We start from the raw sequence: 21,440 nt of genomic DNA, 5'->3' as shown, positions 1-21,440 counted from the left end.
TTACACCCGGCGTTGCACGCAACCGTAATATACGGATCGTTTAGCATCGAAAATGGCGTCGCGTCCCAACTGTAATTCGGATTATTATTGTTGGCACGCTGCGGTCATATGAAGTCATATATTATTCGTTTACGAGTATGAATGACAGCTGCGAAATAATGCGCTTGTTAGCGTGGACATTTTAGAGATCAGCAGCCTTAAAAATTTAATATTTCAAGAGAGAAGTTTCGAATCACGAAAGTTCGAAATTATGAAATCAGAGAAATCGAACGTCAATCGGTGAAATTAGAACGATAATCGGTTGGCTCAATACATTCGTTTTAGAGGGATAATATTTAAATTTCTATTATGCTATTTCTATGGGTGTTACGCTTTTGCTTTTATGCTTTTCGTTGTTTTAATATTTTATTTTTCCATTTTTACTTTTCGTACATTTTAAGCAGATCAATTTTTTTATTTCTTTCGATCTGATATTTTTCTATTGTATTATCGTTGTACTGTAAATTCTGCGTGGAAATTTTTTACAAATTTTTTAAATTTGCTAAATAGAGTAGTTCCGAGATATTGTCGATTCAGTTAGAGGAGAACGCACGAAAAATATTTCGCAAGGCACGCAAAATTCAACTTAATTTCACTTACACGTATCTAGTGATTAAATTTTAGCTATAACGTATTTATTGAAAGATTTCTTTTGTTGAAAGATCATCTCGCATTTAAGAAATTTATTCCAGGTTTCTCTTCGGTTTATCCCTTCTTATTGACCGGATGCGTATCTTCTTAACTTGAATTCGAAAATAACGCAATCCTAAACGAAACATTTATTAATTGATAAACACTCATTTACTACGTATCGTAAACATCGAGATCCACTTTGTTGAATCTTCCTTTCACGAAGCACGTTTCGTCCGAACCTCATAAACTTTCATGTCTATTAAAAGCTACCGACACACCGATCTAAACTTTTCATTCAAAAACATTGCAATCTCAAGATCCCATAAGCTTCACTAAGCTCTATATTTATAGACTATTACTACTACTAAATACTACCCACATCAATTTTTCTTTTGCTTTTAATTAATTAAATTCAACTTCACTCGTAATTGCATTACCAGATACAAATACACCGCGGATATTTACGTAAATTCATATTTAGGACAACTAAAGAAATAGACTCTAAACAAAAATTCGTTTCACCCGCCAAATATCATAAACTTCGGACATTTTATACATTTTTGCACCTTTGATCCTCCCATAAATGAACGAACGTCATATCTATAGTCATTCGAAGATCGCCTCTTTCTTTCTTCGACGATAGAAATCAAATGTTCCATATACATTTAAGTTGAAAGAAAACTGAACTTCATCGTCTACTTTAAATCATCTCCGTTGTTCTTCGATCGATTAAAAATATTTTGTCATTTCCTTACAGCCTTTGTCTATAACGTAATTTTATTTAAAAGGTAAAACACGCCAGGTACGTCGAATATTTCAACGTATTTTGAAAAACGAAGAAACATTAGATACAGGACACGTTAGGTAAGAAGAACAAGCTGTACATGTGCTTTGTATGTGCCTTCCGGTTGATGAATATGATGGCACATAAATTGGAGGATGAATCAGATTGGACGTCGGTGCCCTTCGACCCTCGGCCGATTAGCGCCTAACGGAAGACGGCCCTGGCGCGTGACGAGTCCTTATTTGGATTGGGGGGCCGTCGGCCGCCGCCTCGTCGCGACGCACGGCGTCTCTCCTTCTCGGCGTCACGGTTAGGGCGGCTAAGGACTAGGCGGTGGCGGCGGGCCGAGACGAGTGTTAATGCACGATAGATTTCCATCTAAGGGGCGGATCGCTATTTTCGGCTGCGAACCGATATGGATAAAGGGACCCCACAGAGCCGGCACTGTGCCACTCGCCGCTCTCGGTCTCTTGCACGACGTACGCCCTAAGCGACCATTGCCGATCTCTCGACTCATTAGCGAACGGTAAATCGAAAGAGTGTTCCGTTAGTTTGCATCCGCTAAAACAGCGTGCTGGTGTGTAACCGGTGAGCTTTCTTCTTGATCGTTGGATCGAGACGAGGGTTGCACGCATGATAATCGCGGACGATCGGCTCGGTCCTCGTGCCTTGGAGAACAGGAAACAGTGTGTAGAAACGAGGTTTTTGCAAGGTGTAATTCGCGTCGTTTCAGTGACTTCGCACCGGAAATCGGTATCGACCTTGCCGAGAGAGTGTACGAGGACCGAACGTAGTCGATCGTTGCAGGATCCTTGCATGTCATCGAATCCTCATTGTGAAGTGATGTTCCGCAAATGTGATACCAATGCCTGTGCTCTTTTTAGTATACGTTGCTACCGTTGGCTTTAATAGGCGATTCCTTGTTCGATTTGTTTACGATTAGACGCTCTTCTTTTAAAGCAATGAGTAGCAAACGTTTAACGATGATAATTACTAGATCGTATAATTATGGTAGTATTTTAATAATCAACGGTTAGATAGCTGCAATATGTCGACTAATTCTTATGACAAATATTTAGTTTGAATTAACAGTTCCTTTTTGGTATCTCCTGTTAAAATTGCTAACGATATTTATCTTGATATTTATTCTGCTTGTAAGTAGTATCTAATGAAATTCTCGATATTTTATTAATTATATCAAACATTCTTTTTTGCAATTCAAATTCTAGTGATTGAAACGGACTTCTTCTGCCTATTTCTAATACTGCGTATTTGTTCCATAAAAAATCGTATAATTTTTGTCCTTTTACTGATTGAACCCTCTAATTCTCAAACCTCTTATCAAGATGCCTGTGACGAAGTAAAAATTACATTAAAATATTAATATCTAACTACTAACCACCTAATAAAAGAAAAAAATATGATCGAAAACAAACGTACGAAATACAGGTTCTTATGTGTTTCAAATTTTATTTCTACAGTAGGTAACACTAATACTCAAACAAGATGTGTGATGATGATGTTGCGGCACTAGTCGTGGACAATGGGTCCGGTATGTGCAAGGCGGGATTCGCTGGAGATGACGCACCGCGTGCTGTCTTCCCCAGCATTGTTGGCCGCCCACGTCATCAGGTATGGAAATTTTGAAAATCATCATGAAATTCCAATATGTACGCCATTTTTTTGTTACCACGTCTCGTTAATACCGTTAATAATCATTGCAGGGTGTGATGGTCGGTATGGGTCAGAAAGACAGCTACGTAGGAGACGAGGCCCAAAGTAAAAGAGGTATACTTACCTTAAAGTATCCTATAGAACACGGTATCATTACCAATTGGGATGATATGGAGAAGATTTGGCATCACACCTTCTACAACGAATTGCGAGTCGCTCCTGAGGAACATCCAGTCCTTCTCACCGAGGCTCCTCTGAACCCGAAAGCTAACCGTGAAAAGATGACCCAGATCATGTTCGAAACCTTCAACAGCCCGGCCATGTACGTCGCCATCCAGGCCGTGCTCTCCCTGTACGCTTCCGGTCGTACCACCGGTATCGTCTTGGACTCCGGAGATGGTGTCTCGCACACCGTACCCATCTACGAAGGTTACGCCCTTCCTCACGCCATCCTCCGACTGGATTTGGCCGGTCGCGATTTGACCGACTACCTCATGAAGATCCTTACCGAGAGAGGTTACAGCTTCACGACCACGGCTGAGCGAGAAATCGTGCGCGACATCAAGGAGAAACTTTGCTATGTCGCCCTGGACTTCGAACAGGAAATGGCCACCGCTGCTGCCAGCACCTCCCTCGAGAAGAGCTACGAGTTGCCCGATGGACAGGTGATCACCATCGGTAACGAGAGGTTCCGTTGTCCAGAAGCCCTGTTCCAACCTTCCTTCCTGGGTATGGAATCTTGCGGTATCCATGAAACCGTCTACAACTCCATCATGAAGTGCGACGTCGACATCCGTAAGGATCTGTACGCCAACACCGTACTCTCTGGCGGTACCACCATGTACCCCGGTATTGCCGATCGTATGCAGAAAGAAATCACTGCCCTGGCCCCATCGACCATCAAAATCAAGATCATCGCTCCCCCCGAGAGGAAATACTCCGTATGGATCGGTGGATCCATCTTGGCCTCCTTGTCCACCTTCCAACAGATGTGGATCTCCAAGCAGGAGTACGACGAGTCCGGACCTGGCATCGTGCACCGCAAGTGCTTCTAAGGTGGTGCACCCATCACAGGGGTTCATGATTTTCACCTGCTTTCTTTTCTTTTTTTTTTCTATTCGTGCTCGAGCTGTGACCCTTTCACGTATGGATTCACCGATGCCAAGGGGAAGAAAGAGAGAAGAAGGTAGAATGGGGGAAAACGAGATTTGGGAAAGGAAAATTACTGAAGTGCCTTTATTCTACACATTTATCAGACTGTACTTTACTTTTTAGTTTGTACAACATGACTGTTTGTTATTTTAACGTTAATTAATTTATTGATAATAATCTCCTCGGCCATTGCAACAAGCCCTTCTCGGCCTTGTCAATATGTATACGCTGACTTACATGTATCGTACAGACACGCACACATACACATACAGATACAAAGGCTTTCTTGAAATCGTAAGCGCACGTAATTTGGCATTTGCGATACGCACGGGGTGGTAATCGACGAGAGTGAAGTATATGATATGGGAAACCATGACCAGGCGCATCAACGTCGGCTCATATTGCTGCCTGGCGTATTGTTCTTATTATATCATATAATTGATGATAATAAAACTGTATTATATAATAATTCAATGTCGGATTATGTGAACCTTATCGTACGTGATATTTCTGGCGATTACTCAAAACAATGACATAATAGACGGGTACAAATTACGATTTTATAGATAAAGTTCGAGAGAATTATTGTGTTTTGGGTTCTCATGACATTTAACTACAGTGTGCTCTGGCAGCTGGCCAGTTTGTGTGCAACTTTAAGTGACTATACATATTTTCATTTCTTTCAACAGACTATAGAGTTACACAGTAATTAAGAAAAAATTATGAATAATTCTCTGTTCGCTTATCATTACTATTATTATTTATATGACATTGAGAATTAGATATAATGTAAGCGTTAAATCTTCAAGAGGATTAGATACTCTATATTAAGAACCAACGATACTTCGACCCAGAAATAGATCTACAGGCTACACCTGTTCAGCCATAACATTTTACGAAGATATTACGAGCCAATTAGAAGATCACAGCAAATCCTTTAAAATAGAAATAATTAAATTTATCAATTCTCCGTACGATTTATTCGTGGGATTTAATTTTATCGTAAAACGAAACATCTCATTTATTTCCTTGTCCATTTATCTATCTGGATATAATTATCTAAATTACCTAATATTTATCTGCTAATCCTTTCGACATCAAACTAATTATCTCTAGCATCAATGACCGTACTTTAATCCCACAACAAAAACATCTCTCACATCTTTCGAGTTCGAAGACGGTCGATTATAGACTCTTGTTCGAAGGAAAATCCGTAACCCAAGACGAGCGATAAAACTGTGTTACAAATAAAGAAATAACAAAAATAGAGTTGTCGGTACGTGGATGCCGTGGCTGTCGGGGAGTGCATGCCGGGGGTCCCCGGGATTGCCTCCCTAGCCTTACAAGGCCCCCGGGTGACTTACGCTTATTTTGACGCTTCACCAACTAAAATTAGAGCCCGTACTCTTTGGGAGTTTTGGGACGTGTATGCATACGTACGTGCACCTGCATGGGGTGGAGGTGCTCCAGTTTAGGATGACTTTATCACACTCCGTCCCTCTTCACGAGACAGCCACGTGCTGAAAATGCTAATGCTAGAAAACGGATAGCTTTACGAACAAGCTCGACGAGTAATTCGTACGTATTACGAGTCGTTGCTCTTTAGCACTTAAATTATTACCATATCGTATGACTTGTCTTTGTATGAAATAGTGAAACATGAAAAATGACTGTACAGCATAATTCTTCGATCTATTATACGTGTAATGGAATAGATGCAGAAGAGAAGAATTGATAATTTATTTTTTCAAACATAGAGTCGTTAATTACTTACTTTGGTTGAAAGAAAACTTAAAAATTTATTATCAAGCATCATAAATAAGATTTATTAGATAAGTTAACGGACAGTTTTATTTTCTAGTTATGTGATAATATAGATATAATGATCGTGGTTTAAGTTATAGATAAATTATGTTCATTGAGAACGAACAGAAAATTATTAGTTTCTCGATGATTGTAATGAAATTATCTTGATCTTTTAAACACAGGTACATATTATACGTATATACCTAATAATTGTAAGTAATAATAAGTAAGTGATTTGAATTGCATACTACAAATATTTTCTCTTTTTAACTAAAATTTCGCTTTTAATAAAATATATGAAACATTTTCCTATACACAAATATTTTTAATAAATTTGCACCTCACACATGTCATACTTATAAATAAATAATAAATATATTATTGCAATCTTAAATAATGTCAGTTAATTGTTAAATTATAATTTGTATTGTTATTTTTAATTTCTAAATTTTTTTTTGGTATGTTGATAAATAATTTTAATGATAATATGTTGAGATAATACATATATGTGGTAATATAAGACGTAACATATTATTTTGTAACATCATAATTAGACAATTTGTATTAAATAGGTATGAAAATCCTGATTTAAATAGTGATATTACGTGTATGATTCAAATACTTTCCTAGAGTTTATGATAAAATAAAAAAATACTAAACTTATATCTATGTACTCTGTATTCAGTCATCTACGTTCTACATATTTAAGTACGCATGTGTCGCAACACTTGCAACAGCGCATACACATGTTAACGTGGTTCTTTATCAACAAAAAACGAAAAACAATTACTTTCGTAACCTCGAATCCGAGACACAGTACCAGGTACGTTTTATGATCTAAGGACTTTATTTAAATGCAATTTAATAACACATCTTGTTTGTATAAAGTATCGTTTATTTGTGAAATAGTTACAGTGATTATTACTGTCATGTGTATCTTGTATCCTATCCTATTAAAACGAGAATAATCAAGCTATGACAAAGATCGCCATTCTTTCTAAAATGTAATCTATGTCTCATCGTATAGTCACGAAAGAAAATAAAATGTTGATAGAAATTCAGATGTATTTAAGTATAAAGGGATTAAGTTAATGATCTGTGATTGTTAAATGTGTATCTGTGAAACGAGTTACGTTCGTTAAGGAATTTTATGATCCAATTCGAACGAGAATAAAACATGCCGAGGTTGCAGTATAAAACATCAATATGTCAATACAAGTAATATAGGAATGTTTTAGAAACATAAGGTAAATTTCATAAATTATTAAAGTTATTTTAATATGAAATAAGATTAATTTAAAAAATAATTTAACAATTACAAGAATATTTGATTTTCTAACGACATAATTTTAAATGATACAGCGACTTTTTTATGCAACAATGTTATGTTAATTAATGCTAACTGAAAAGAAAGCTTTTTATGTTCCCAATATTAAAATTATTACAAAATTATTATATGAATAGCATTTCTGTATTTACATCTGAACAATATGATAACTTTGTAAAGGAATAAATATATTTATTCTTTTTTTGCAGATTTATATTATATTGGCACAAAATGTAATATTAAAAGTTGTATTCTTATATTATGTTTACAATGGAGGAAGTTATACCAATGAGCTGGTTGAACCAGATATTGTTGATTTTAAGTATATTAGTTACATTGTTATCTGTAATTATACAAGAATGGGCTGGTCTGACACCATTATATATTTCTATTTCATGGGCTATTTTTATTATAATATTATCAGTGTGGCTCAGTTGTTTTTTATTTCAAGTTGCATTAAAAGCTAATAGACCACTTAATATAAGGTTTGTTAATAACTGGTTATATAACAAATTTATAAATAATTTGAAATTACAAATTGATTCCAAAGAAAAAAGTGAATGTATTAGTAAATATGAAAATGAAGTAAGAACAAATAAAAACACAAATTCAACACAAGTATCTAAAGAAAAGCAAAAGGAAAAAGTAGTAATTAGATCTAGTGGAAAAGATACTTCTTTAAAAAGAAAGAGAGCAGTAGAAATATATAACTTAGTAACAGAAATAAATTTAAAATGCATAAAGGTTTGGTATAAATCTATCAGTGATGACAAATCATTCCCTAATGAAGCACAAGAATTGTTAAAAAAATTACTGACCAAACTGTTTCATAAGATCAGTTTAATAGACAAAATAAAGCTTACTCATAAGCTGTTTAATGTGTTCTTATTACATTTAAAAGAATATCACAGGTATGATGTTTCATATATATGTTTATAAAATAAATTATTCAAACTAATTGTATTATATTGTAGAGCATTACGACGGGTTGAGAAAGGAACTGCACCAAATATTGAAGAAGCATTTAGATATTTACATCCCGGTTCTCGTAATATGCCAGTGTTAGAACATATGCTTCATCGAATGGTTACTATCCTGGCACAAGAATTTTTACAATGGGAATTAACAAGTTCATTACCATGTAAACTGTTACTATCTATCTTAGCAAAAAGATTATTGATAGTTGTTGAAACAGTAAGTTCTCCAAATTGGTTATTTCAAAATTTATCTGACTTTTTACTGCAACAAACACCAAAAAATGTTGCCAAAGTTCAAAGTAAACAGGAAGAAAATATTTCACATGTTAAAGTATGTGCAGAATTCTATAATACTTATTTTACTTATCATTGATTGTTACGAACTAATAAAAGAACTATTTCAGAAAATTATATCCAATGCTCTAGGAGATGGTATAACATCTGCAACAGCAGCTGTGATTCCACGATCACTACCAAAACCGAAATCTGAATCATCTACTAAACCTTTAATTAAGCACGAGAATACCTCAGTATCTATAAATGATAAGAGACCTACTTTACATTTACATAACTTAGGTACAGAACATAGAGGTCTATGGGGTCAAAGTATAGTAGAGATAGATGCTGAAATAGAAGAGGATAAAATATCTCCTGTATATGAGGAACCTACAGATTTTGCTACAACAATTGCTAGACTTAGAAATGTATTACAGCAAAAGTCAACTGTGAATACACCATTGTAGGTATTAATATTTTCCAATTTTAATAAATAATTTAATAAATTAAATATATATATCTATATTATATTTTTCAGACATGTGGAAGAAAAATCTTATGTAGTATATGAAGGTAGTCAATTTACAAATTTGTCAATTCCTTGGACAGAATTTCATACAGCTCTTGATGGATCACAACAGTTACTTTATTGTATTCAATTTGATGATATAGAACAACGGGGGGTTGATCTATTTGAAACTACAACTGCTACTGTTAGAAGACAATACCGTGATTTTGCTCAGTTACATACTAGTCTACAAGAGGTGAATTTAACATTTTATACCTATTAACTAACTGTTTTATGGTACTTTTTGATTTATTTTATGTAATGTAAAATATATAGATTCCAGAATTAGCACCTATTATGTCAAACTTGGTATTACCAAAAGGCGGTCGTCTTGAATTAGAGAATTATTTGAAAACTTTAACTACACGCTTGGCTAGTGAATGTCCACCGCAATTGCGACATTTTTTACGTCCAAGTAGTAACGCTAATAAAAAAGCAGATGTGGTTGCACCTCGATTTGACAAATTTTTAGTCAAAACAGTAAGTGGTGTTTTTAATACTCTAAGAACAGTCGTTCCAGGTTTTGAAATTGAACAAGAAGAAGAAAATGTTCCGTTACCAACGTTAATGCCTTTAGCTGATATTCCGTGGAGATTCGTCGAGAATATTAAATCGGTAACTAAATGTAAATTTTAATGGACAAAATATTTCAAATTAAATGAAATTTATAAATCATTTCGTTATATATAAAAGTTTACCTCTTTTATTATAACAGAAAAGTCTAGCAGCTGAACTTCAACAATTAATAACTGAAAGAACTGAATATTCTTGCGTGGATTCTGCTTACGAAGCTGTTGATTCAATGGAGAGTGCTAATGATTCTGCATTATTAACTCATTGGTGGGAAACTGTAAAAAGTTCTTATGAAGGTAAATATAGTGTATTATAAAAATTATTGAATATGTTGTAAAATGTTTTCTTTTCTTTTACTTTTATTTTCAGAGGATCTTGATGATTTGGATTCACATCTAATATTAACATGTGCTGCTGTAGATCTTATTTGTGAATTATTGGCAGGAATTGGAAGTAATAATGCCTTGCAGCAAGAGGCAGTTGTTCGATGGGCAAAGCTACTCTTTGGAAATGTTACTGAACCTATATTACAAGTAATAATTCATATTTATTTATTATTTTTTATTGTTATAACAGGTACTATTATTTTTATGTTTAATTACGAATTTCATATAATTACAGACTGTTACTTTACAAATTTTTGATCAATTGGGTAATATGTCACTTCATAACGTCCAAAATAAACTTTCCGAGGAACCACTGAAACTATTAAAAAAAAGACTGTTGCAAGAATTATTAGTTAAACTTCCAAATGATGTAAAATTAGTATTTGGCGAAGATGACACGTTAAATATTTTAAAGTATTTACTTGATTCTTATGAAATAAAGAAGATTAATGTAGACTTAAATCTACAAATATTAGATGTTCTAGCATCACAGCTATTAAGTACATGTAGGTCAAAACATAGTACAACTTTTTAATAATTTAATTTAATTTTAATTCAATAACAAAAGGTTGATTCAATTCCTTTTCTTAATTTTATTTAGTCATTGATCAAGTTACAGGTATTAGAAGTTACTAATTACTGAAATATGTTTTAGTCGAAAGGAATTGATGTGCCATATGTAACTAAATTTGTTGATTTAATAATGTAGAATTATATAAAATTTTCCAAAACAGACTATGTACCTGATTACATAAACTAAGGATGCCAAGTATTTTTTTCATTAATACAAGACTCTTTATGAGTTGTATGATGTAATTCACGCATATTAGGTACTATATGCATTTAAATTGTACATTTGTATTTAATGTTTAAGTTTTGTACAAATATTTATGAAAAATCATTATATTTCACAATTAATAAAAGTCTATCAATATACATCAAATGAAACTTATATGTATGCAAAATCTTAGGAAATTAATACATATTTATTCTTATGAATAATAACATCTAATTTATAATTTAATTAAGATTCCTTCCCTTTGTTGTGACCCTTTTGTTTTTCTAATTGTGCCCTGAAACAAATAATTTTATTTTAAAAAATTTTATGATTTGCACTTTAAATATAAATTAATGTAATTTCATTGCTTACATTATGTTATATATGCATATGACAATTTTTTAACCACTCATAATGCTCTTAATATTTTAAAGGAATTTATATTTTTCAGTATTAAACAATATTGCTATAAATTGCAATAGTATTGCAGTAAAAATATCATACTAATGAGATTGAATTGTTTACTATTTGATGGTTTATAAACCTGAAAGCCATGTATTTCTTAAAATAGTGTTATGATAAAAATTACCTTAATTGTTGATTAAAATCGTCTTCTACATCATCATCATCCCAGTTGTCTTCCCAAACACTAATATCTTCATTGTCTTCATCAACTGCAGTCCAATCTATCAAGTCATTCAGTCAAATTGAGGTTAGAATACTGCACAAACCATTTCAACAATTATAATATATGTATAGCATTAAATTATTGTACCTTCTGCAGGGAACTCCTCAAATTCATCATCTTCCTCTAATAACCCCAGATCAACCTTTGTTTTATCGTTCTTGTTTTCTGACATTGTGAAATTTTATAATTATCACGTAAATATGTCACTTACGAAGGTAGGGACAGAATGCGTTTGAATTTTCTAGAGACTTTCCTTGCTGCATACAAGCATGAAATAAAAGTTCAAGACTACCAACTCTGACTTAAAAGAAGAATTCTATAAATGATTGTAATAAATTTATTTTAATATAAAGAAATTAAATTATCGTTCCTCATGTATTTTCCCATTAGCGAATAATGAATTGTATGAAAAGATATTAATTCTATAGTAATATTCTTCATCATATACTAAAAATGTCATAAAAAATGTTCAAAATAAGTAATATAGGAAATATAGCACTTGGCTTTAAAAAAGTATCTATAATTTAACCAGTTCTCTTAATTGAAGCTGATTATATGATATTAATAATAATAACAATAAATAATAAAGCTGGCCCGATGAAGATAATATAATTATTTTAATCTCTTAAATACATATACCGTAATGTAGATTAAATAAATGTATTGTAATTATATATTTTGTTAAAAAAAAAATATTAGCAATTGAATTTCTCGAAATCATAATCTCAAATCATCATAGGCATTCAAAATTAGCGCTAAGGAAAGCTAGATCTTCGTTATATCACTAGATTGCGCTGACCACTGATAGATACGTAACATTAATTTACTATCTTGTATGTGCTTTCAGGTATAAAACACTATTATAAGCAAAGAGTAGGGATACAACTATTCTATCCATGCATATCCCTACTCTTTGTTATATGTGTATATATGAATGTACATCCACTGTTGTATAATAAAATTATATCACAGAAAATATTATGTAAACTAAAAAGCATAAATTTCAAATCTGTAAATTAATTATTGATATCGTATAATTTAACGTTATCGGGTATACGAATTACCAACACTTTTAAGACATTAAAGATATATATAACTAAGTATATATTCGATTACTTTATCGTGTACAACGGAAAATTCCCTGTATCCTTTTTTTCACGTGACGCAATATAGGTAATCGTAAATATTACGTTTCACCGTTGATAGTTCAATTCATCAGAAATTAAAATTAAAATTGGAATTCGTGTCGATAAGCAAACGAGTGTAAGAGTGTACTTACCGGTGCGTCGCATCGCAGTGGGGCAAGGGGCAACACACCAATGTCGTAAATGGAATAACCAATCATTAGGTACTTTTTTCCCTAATCTCCCCGTTTATGGTGGGGACATTCAGTTTCGTAATGATGAAGTGATTCGTAGTCGTAGTCTCATAGTAGTCATTGAGTATCAAGGAAGATAACTGTTAAAGCGTGATGGTCTTGGCGGATTACAAAGAATTTGTGGCATCATGTGCCACAATTTGTACAATGGTTCAAATGTTAGCTGGCACGTAAGTTGAGGAAATTAAAAAATTTCGATTTATATATTTTTTCTGAAATACAATGTTCGATTTTTATTAGAAAATATACGTTTTGGAATAGAAGTGTATTACAAGCTACATTGGTGTGTAACTATTCTTTGATATTGACATTTATATTCAAACTACTTTTTTAATATTCCTCGTGATACGCCGAACAATTGATTTCTTTGTTTCTTTCATGTATTGCGGCAAAACTGAGAGAAGTTGTGTTACTTTTATATAAAGCCATCAATTATAAGTTATAAAATTTAAAAAATATGTATATATGTATTAGTAAAGTCCTGGATGTCATGATATAATTTAAATCGTAAATGTATGTTTCTTTTAAAATAGCCACATCATTTTTTTCATTATTGCGGTATTAAAATATTTAAACAATTTTATTTGCGAATATGCGCATGTGTCGCTCATTTTTTTAATTGACTAATTATAATGTAACAAATATGTATATATGTTTTTATAAACTTATCATAAAAATAATTAGGTATATTATATACGAAATTTTTATATATGTTTCACGTTGACCTTTGTAAATTAAAATACCAAAAATGATAGTATTAATTATATGTTTGAACTATTATTGATGTACAATAAAGATCTATTTGATATTTTTATGTATTTATAATATGTGAGATATGTATGAAATTGAGCAATTAGGACTAAAGTAATTAATAACTATTAACTAATTAGTAACTAAAATTAACAAATAATTACTTTTTATATGATTAATCATAAATACTTATACATAAACTTTGCAAATTTCATTTTAGTTATTTGTACGTGTATCTAATGATAATTTTAAAGAAAAGTGCTGACATAACATGATTCATGAATATATGAAGTTATCTAATAGCATATACTTTATATAATAGAAATATAATATACAAATTTGTATAAGCAAATTGCATATATATCTATCATATGTAGATTTATAAGTCATTTGAAATATTAAATTTTTATATTTTATCAATGTGACTTCAAAATATTGTAAAGATATAAGTCAAAAGTTGTATGTGTGATTTTGCATACTAGCCATTTACATTATTACTATCAATTTGAAGTATATTAAGCAATAGAAAATAACATTTTTGATTGTCATTTAATTGTAGATTGATATGTAAGGATATTTATAAAAAGGACTCGTCTAGAGGATTTGATCCCATGCCTTTTTTGGGTGGCATAGGAATGTAAGTGCAATATTTTATTATTTAATATAGATGACACAAAGATAAATAACCAGTGTATAATGTTATTCAAAATATATTACTGATTGTTTTGTTCTTGTGAAGTAAAGATATCTAAATATAGTATTAATACTTTTACCCATAATAGAAATATTTCATGTTGTTTTCTGTTCATAATTGTGAAAAAAGTATTATAGGTCGTAGTAGACATGTAGTGAATCAAAAACTTTTTTATAGGTGCATCTTGATGCTTCAATATGCATGGATTGTGAGGGATCCTGCAATGATTAATGTTAATGTTTTTGGATTACTCACAAATACAGCATACATGGCTGTATATTATTATTACTCACCACACAGGGTACGAGTTTATATTTCTAAATTCAAATGCATGATGTGTCGCTTTCTGGCATGTTACTTTCTTTCTTTGTAACTTGTTTCCCTTTTTAGTTTCCATGTTCAAACGTTTCAATTAATATTCTGTTACGATATACACCATAGATGAAGTTGTATGTTTTGCTGCTAAATTTTAAGAAACTAAAAGACTCTTAGAAGCATATAGCTTTAATTTTTGTATATATTGCAATTTTCCTTATTGTATCATACATCATGCATCATACAAGATGAGGCAGAAATAAAATATTACAAGCTGTTTTCTCCGAAGCTATTGCAGATATCAACCTGAAATTTGTAAACGTTAAATGGTGCAGAGGGGCTAAAATGTTAGATTATAAGATATTGTGAGCATGAGTGTTTTAAGACTGGAAATGGTGCTACACCCATTTTTTTATCAAATAAGATGACATTCATTTTTCGATATTCGGGCATTTGTTATCAAACCTAACAACTTTTATCTAAGGCACTGTTTCAATGTTGTATAGCTAAGGAATTATAGCAGAAAATAATTTGCATAAGTGGATCTCCGCGAAGATGTCCAAAGATATTAAAAGAAATGTATATTGCTTCGAAAATTATTTTGTTAAATGTTCCCATTCGCTTCCAAATACGCATTTATTCATGTGATAATAGTTTTGCAAACTTTACGAAAAGATGCTTTAGATAAAAGTTGTTAAGTTTGATAACATCTGTCCGAATATCGAAAAATTAATATCCGATTAAAAAGGAACGAGGGTAGCATCACATATCCCACAATATCTTACATACCTAAAATGTTAGTGCCTCTACACTCTCCAATATCTGAAAATTTCAAGTTAATATCTGCAATGACTTCGGAGGGAACAGCTCCTAACACGTTATCTGCCCCATCCTGTATACAAAATTATAATATTTTCAATTTGTTCGATCTTTTTCTTTTTTTTTGCTAAACCAAAATGTAGCTACATCTAGCAAAGTCTTATCTATACATCAGTAGTGTAAAAGACGCGACGAACATTCGCAAACACTTGTAGCATTTTCAAGATAACGTGTACGTGTATTTGCTATTTGCTAATCTGTTGCACAGCCGATAGATACGCGGCTGAATATATAACGAGACATTGTCTTTATTGAATTACAAACAATTGTAATAAAATAAAACCACAGGATATCCGATAGCTGGTAGTATAACCGGTCAGTGGCTGATCCCGCATGAAAAAGTAAGTCGAAAAGAAAGACTAAAATTGTTTCATTTCAACCTTAGCTTTTGAGAAAATCAAGTTTGAAAATGTTTGCGGTACACGTACATTCAACCCAGCTCAGCGGATTTCACTGTAGACTATCTTCATCCATATTACTAAACGTTTCTAATAATAGTTAACAATTTCAGATGACTTGAATGTTGAGGGCATAGGATAAAGGAAAGTGTATATTGCATGAGTGTGGAAATAGTGCACGAATGATAATAATATCAATAATATATGATAAAAAAGATAATAATATCGACGATGTTTATAGATACATGGTCTGCAAGGGTAAAGACAGCCTACTATGAAATCCACTTGATTTTCCAAACTTGATTTTCTCAGAAAATAAGTCTTCGTCTAAAAAGTGTTATTCTTTCTATTCGACTTATTATTGATAATTATCTACAAGAATGTCCATCTCATCGATTTTGGTGGTTTCTGAATATATTGTAGAAATCCAAATGTTGAACAGCTGTTTCCTATGTACATATATAACCCTCGCTCGGCCATAGTTTTTAAGATATTGTACAAAAGTTTATTTTGTTTATAATTGTGCATCGGTAACAACCTATGCGTTAGTATTGGCTGCCGGCAGCCTTGCGGCGAGCATGTATAATGACCCAAGCGAAAACTAACTCTTATCTTTTATTTCTGGTACGTATAAACGAGAGTTTGGCGAGTTTGGCTAAAGGTCCGTGCACAACTGCATATACGAGACTGTAAAAAATGTGTGTTATAACTTATAGCGTATTGGATTCGAGATTGAGTTAGTTCTTTAACGAATGAAGTTGTTGCCTAAGATAATAACAATTATTCTTTTCGTAAAATAACATCAATTATTCGTTCGCTTGCTATTTTTATAATTAATTTGTTAGCGTTTCACGTAAGCGTTGCCAGCCGCCTCACGGTGGCCAGATTCAAAAGACTAACGCGAAGCGAAAACCTAATATGTAGATTGGTGTTCTTAATTGAATTATAACAGGCATTTCTTGCAGCCTCGCGTGTGCAGTTGTGCACGAGGCCTTTGAAGGAGGATTCTCGTGTGACAACAATAGAAGGAAATGATTTTTATAAATCTTTTTGTAGACTAACTACTAATTACATGGAACTAGACGTTTTCGGGATGGAAATACAGTCTTGAAGAATAAACGTAATCTCTTTTATGTCAATTCTTCTTATCGTTTATTAAATTTTTAAACTGCCACGTTTGGTAACATTTAAAACTGAGAAACTGATTGATTACTCAATTTAGGGCAGAGTTGATTTCAATTTCCTCAAATTCTTAGTTGATTACTTATTTACAATATCTTTTTAAACAATAGAAAAAAGTACATTTTTCCTCTGAACGCTAGAACTGTCCAATCTTTTATGTTTTGATTTTAAAGACAGTTTCAATCTATCTGCCTTTAAGAAAATTTCTGATGACTGTGACAGATGCTATACTGTACTCAATCAATGGTTACATTGTCAAAGATGATAACAAGACTCGTATCCACTTAACTCGGAATCGTGCTCGCGAGAACATAGGAGAATGGCTACAGTGTATCATAACGCTTACTACTACGATCAAAGCTTACTGCTATTAGGCGAGTGCAATTTGGTAGTCGCCGAATGATTTTAAATTTAATGTCACAATAAGAAGAGTACGTTGATTTCTACAATATGTTCAAAAATCATGGAAATCGGTGAAGTTGGCGTATCTGTAAATATAATTATCTTATTTTTTCACGTAGAACCACCCCCTGTCCGGTTGTACTATCAGCTATCGGACACCCTGTATATCGATAATCAGACAAAATTAAGACTTTACGTAGAACCTAAGTTGGTGTTTTGCGAAGAAACTTTGAACAAATATTTCTAACCGTATCAATGTCTGAATAAATATTTTACATCGTCTTCCGCATTTTTAGAAGGATACACTTGCTTTAATGGGCAAAGCAGCAGCCTTTGTAGCGGCCTTCCTCGTGTATGCACAAATGGAAGATTCCGAGAAGCTCGAATTCAGATTCGGTGTGATTGTGACAGGATTATTTTTCCTCTTAATAGCGTCTCCTCTCCTACATATTGTAAGTAAAATTCCACGAACACAGCTAAGAACTCTAACAAACTTAATATCCACGAAACGAACAATACAAGTATTATTATTCGTTTGCATAAACTTTTCTTCACTTATCTTACATTGTTAGCATTTTACTCTAGCTTTTTATTCAGTTTTTCAAATTTCGAGAAATATGTTAAATGTTAAAAATAATTATTGAAAGATCGGTGCATGTATATATGTTATATGAATGTTTTATCTTATCAAAGTAGTTCTGTCGATGATATAACGTTTCCTTTCAAATAATTAGCTATTTTTTTTCTATACAATAATCGACGAGAAATTTTGCAATCGTTGAGTAACAATTCCACGTTGCGACAAGAAGTTGTAAAAAGTTGTGAGCCGTGACAAACCATGCGAAATCGTGTAATCATGCAAATAGAAACAGCGTAACTTGATTGGAAACTTTCTGATATTGTTATCGTAGAATTTTATTGCCTTCAGTAAGATTTCGATGAAATTTATCGAACGAACTCCTTTAATCACGATTGCGATGTTTTAAAGAATTTAAAATTGATTTTATGTTCTTCAAATTTTCTCGGCTAAATTGGGATATATCTAACAGCCGTATTATTGTAGTTCCGTTACGTATTGCCTCAATTTCTCGTTGACCGAGATGTTCTTTGCACGCCATCGAGCGTAACAATATTTTACCAGATGAGATTCATTTTCAAACGTGTAGCAGTTTCTGTGTACTTTCCCGAGATATTATACATCTTAGTATCCAATTTATTCATACACACAGTTCTAAATATATTTCTTCGTACTTTTACTTGACTTCGAACGAAGAATCAATTTAGTTATTAAGTGATTTCTTTGTTAAACGTATTTCTATTTTGAACGAATGCGACACAAGAGCGCGTTAAAAAAAGATACTCTAATATTCTCAAACATAATGTTTAAGAAACACTGGTTCATATATCGGCCGACTCGCTACATGAGCCGGGCCTTATATCGCGGACGGGATTGCAGTCAGATGTTCGCATTTCTTACTTGCATACCCTTAGGATTCTCAGACCGAACATGGATCTTAGAAAACTCTAACTAAAGTCTTTTAGATCAAAGATCTTTTTACGAAAGCGTTTTCTAAGGTTTATGGATTTTTTTTTTTTTTTTTTTTTTTAGTTTGGTTTTTACAATTTGTCCTGAAGGACATTTGGTGAAGTGCTATATCTCATTGGTAATAAAAAAATAAAATAAAAATAAATATAGCATGTGGGTGGCTACCCCAGTGGGGTGCCAACTTCGTGTTTTCTAAATTATATCTTTTATGTGTCTGGAAAACACGTAAAAGTTAGTTTTGCACATGTGCGATGCTTCCTACTACCAACTCCCCATCGAGGGCGGCTAAGACCCTTCCTAGTCCATCGACAGTCTTAGTAACCAATAGAAACAATGTCCATTACCCTCACTTTCCCAGACAAAAACTGTCATCAACAAATCCGATGATTCCGTGCGTTAGACACAAGCTTCTTTAGCTCTCCTCCGACACAGCATCGTCACTTTCAAGTTAGTTCGTGTTCGTCGTCAGAGCAATCAACCACTCTATAACGATACCACCCTTAAATCATTCCGTCCAACTGCATACATCGAAAGCTCTGACGAACAAGTCGCTTAATCCAACGAATTCATTGAGAGAATTCATTCATCGTAAAGTCGGGTCGAATTTCTCTGTAACACATTAAATGTACGTATCGCCAAATATTTTGTGACGCTCATATTATTGTATGATTGACTTTTGAATATAGACGATATATTAATCTGTCAACACAGTGTCAACTTCATTCAACCACCCCTGTTATCCTAACCGAAACAAGGGGAACGACTACTTCGCGGCGTCGATTAGCCGAATCGTAGCGAGGATTTACGCCTCTCGCTATTATTGTTCGCATGAAACAAATAATATGAATCAGAAATTTCGATGATAATTTTTTAAACGCTAGACATTACGTTTAATGATAGTTAGATTGTCCGAATTAACTGTATTTACGAAATTTGTTTATACGACTGTAATAATCTTTTGTTTTTTGATTCATCAGAAGGAAATCATAAAGACAAAAAACACGGATATCCTTCCGTTCCCGCTGATATTTATGGGCACAATTGTTATATCTTTATGGCTATTGTACGGGATTATAATTAATAACGTCTTCATTATCGTAAGTAGATTCCCCGTTTCTTATTCCTTCGTACTATCTAAACTACTACAAAATTCGCAGATTATCACTCGCTAATGTATTATGTATTTTTAAAGTTCCAGAACTCAGTAGGTTTTGTTTTGTCTGTGGCGCAATTGTCCCTGTTCGTGATATATCCATCGAAATCGAAAGGCAAAACTTCCAGCCAAGAAAAGAAGGATTAAGAAAAGTGATATTGTAAATATTGGAACTGTGTAGGATGTCTTGTGCCTCCAACTGTTACAATTTTTCTACACGCCTACAAATTACCAACTAAAATAAGGTCTACAAATATGAATTGGATAATAGTTAACGCCGATAGCCTTCGATGTTAATTGTTATATATAGATGATTCCTATTAAACGACGAATTTTCTAATGAAACATACATTTTTTTAGATCCTGAATATTCTCGAGCGTAAAAATCTCAATATAGGCGAAGAGTTTGTTTAATGCTGTTATTTTTACTCGTAATCTTTACCAGATTAATTTGTACAATTACCGTGACACGATAAATCAAGTCATCAATTTTCAATGTGGCGTAAAATACGTATTAGCATAATTTAAGACATATTAGAATATACATATAGAAATCAAATAATTAGAAGTTAACCAGAATTTGTGTACATTGCGGAAGTTTTACAGTGGAATAATACTTAAACGATTATAGTCGGAGTACTTTGTCAGCTATTAAAACAGTCGACAAATTTATAAATGCTTCTATCTTCTGAATCATCGATTGTATATTTATATTTAGCAATCTTCATATTCTATGCTACAAAGTAATTTCTCTTCAGAATTGAAATGCACAATATTATATATAATCGTGTTTAACATGATTGTTGCGATCCTGAGGTTTATAATTTTATCAGAGTAACATATTTAATTAATTGGTTAGATATATCTTTTAATCGCGTAATCTTTAAATAATACTTTAAGCTTAAGTAAAACATTTACAGTACATGAATTTTCAGTGTACAGAAGTTTCCATTGTCGATATTGTACAAAATATGATTAAATTCTTCTCCAAGTCTATATTACTTTTAGTATCCACAGATTATCAAGTGATATTATACTTTTATATCTTATTTCTAGTTACACATTTAAACTTCCTATAAAAG

General features: G+C 32.6%; 4 protein-coding genes across 7 annotated transcripts; 3 read left to right on the top strand and 1 right to left on the bottom strand.

Moving 5' to 3' along the window:
- The first annotated feature begins 1,837 nt into the window (after nt 1-1,837).
- LOC132905343 (actin, muscle) lies at nt 1,838-4,431 on the top strand. The gene is made up of 3 exons (XM_060956540.1): nt 1,838-1,982; nt 2,938-3,088; nt 3,181-4,431. Exons 2-3 carry the CDS (start codon nt 2,963-2,965, stop codon nt 4,183-4,185), a joined length of 1,131 nt encoding a protein of 376 aa, XP_060812523.1. The 5' UTR covers nt 1,838-1,982; nt 2,938-2,962; the 3' UTR covers nt 4,186-4,431.
- A 2,335-nt stretch (nt 4,432-6,766) lies between these two features.
- Nucleotides 6,767-10,916, top strand: LOC132905338 (uncharacterized). Of its 3 annotated transcripts, XM_060956528.1 has the most exons (10): nt 6,773-6,911; nt 6,998-7,335; nt 7,625-8,326; nt 8,390-8,723; nt 8,797-9,131; nt 9,207-9,432; nt 9,513-9,851; nt 9,952-10,105; nt 10,179-10,342; nt 10,431-10,916. In XM_060956528.1, exons 3-10 carry the CDS (start codon nt 7,677-7,679, stop codon nt 10,728-10,730), a joined length of 2,502 nt encoding a protein of 833 aa, XP_060812511.1. In that variant the 5' UTR covers nt 6,773-6,911; nt 6,998-7,335; nt 7,625-7,676; the 3' UTR covers nt 10,731-10,916. The 3 variants fall into 3 exon arrangements, with proteins under 3 accessions (XP_060812513.1, XP_060812511.1, XP_060812512.1); XM_060956530.1 differs by lacking the exon at nt 6,998-7,335 and having other exon boundaries at nt 6,767-6,911; XM_060956529.1 differs by lacking the exon at nt 6,773-6,911 and having other exon boundaries at nt 6,918-7,335.
- Nucleotides 10,917-11,037: 121 nt separating this feature from the next.
- LOC132905345 (26S proteasome complex subunit SEM1) lies at nt 11,038-11,927 on the bottom strand. Its single transcript, XM_060956542.1, has 3 exons — nt 11,749-11,927; nt 11,563-11,659; nt 11,038-11,268 (listed from the first exon to the last, which is right to left on the bottom strand). The coding sequence occupies exons 1-3, from the start codon at nt 11,831-11,833 to the stop codon at nt 11,220-11,222; spliced, it is 231 nt and encodes a 76-aa protein (XP_060812525.1). The 5' UTR covers nt 11,834-11,927; the 3' UTR covers nt 11,038-11,219.
- Nucleotides 11,928-12,620: 693 nt separating this feature from the next.
- Nucleotides 12,621-21,407, top strand: LOC132905344 (sugar transporter SWEET1-like). Of its 2 annotated transcripts, XR_009657783.1 has the most exons (7): nt 12,621-13,209; nt 14,349-14,426; nt 14,661-14,784; nt 17,956-18,111; nt 20,183-20,302; nt 20,398-20,603; nt 20,719-21,407. XR_009657783.1 is itself a non-coding variant. In XM_060956541.1 (6 exons), the coding sequence occupies exons 1-6, from the start codon at nt 13,133-13,135 to the stop codon at nt 20,503-20,505; spliced, it is 663 nt and encodes a 220-aa protein (XP_060812524.1). In that variant the 5' UTR covers nt 12,621-13,132; the 3' UTR covers nt 20,506-20,703. The 2 variants fall into 2 exon arrangements, 1 of the variants encoding a protein (XP_060812524.1); XM_060956541.1 differs by lacking the exon at nt 20,719-21,407 and having other exon boundaries at nt 20,398-20,703.
- The last annotated feature ends 33 nt before the right edge of the window (nt 21,408-21,440 follow it).

Source organism: Bombus pascuorum, chromosome 3, assembly GCF_905332965.1.
Source record: "Bombus pascuorum chromosome 3, iyBomPasc1.1, whole genome shotgun sequence".
Taxonomy (NCBI): Eukaryota; Metazoa; Arthropoda; class Insecta; order Hymenoptera; family Apidae; genus Bombus; species Bombus pascuorum.
This window is presented reverse-complemented; position numbering and strand designations above follow the sequence as displayed.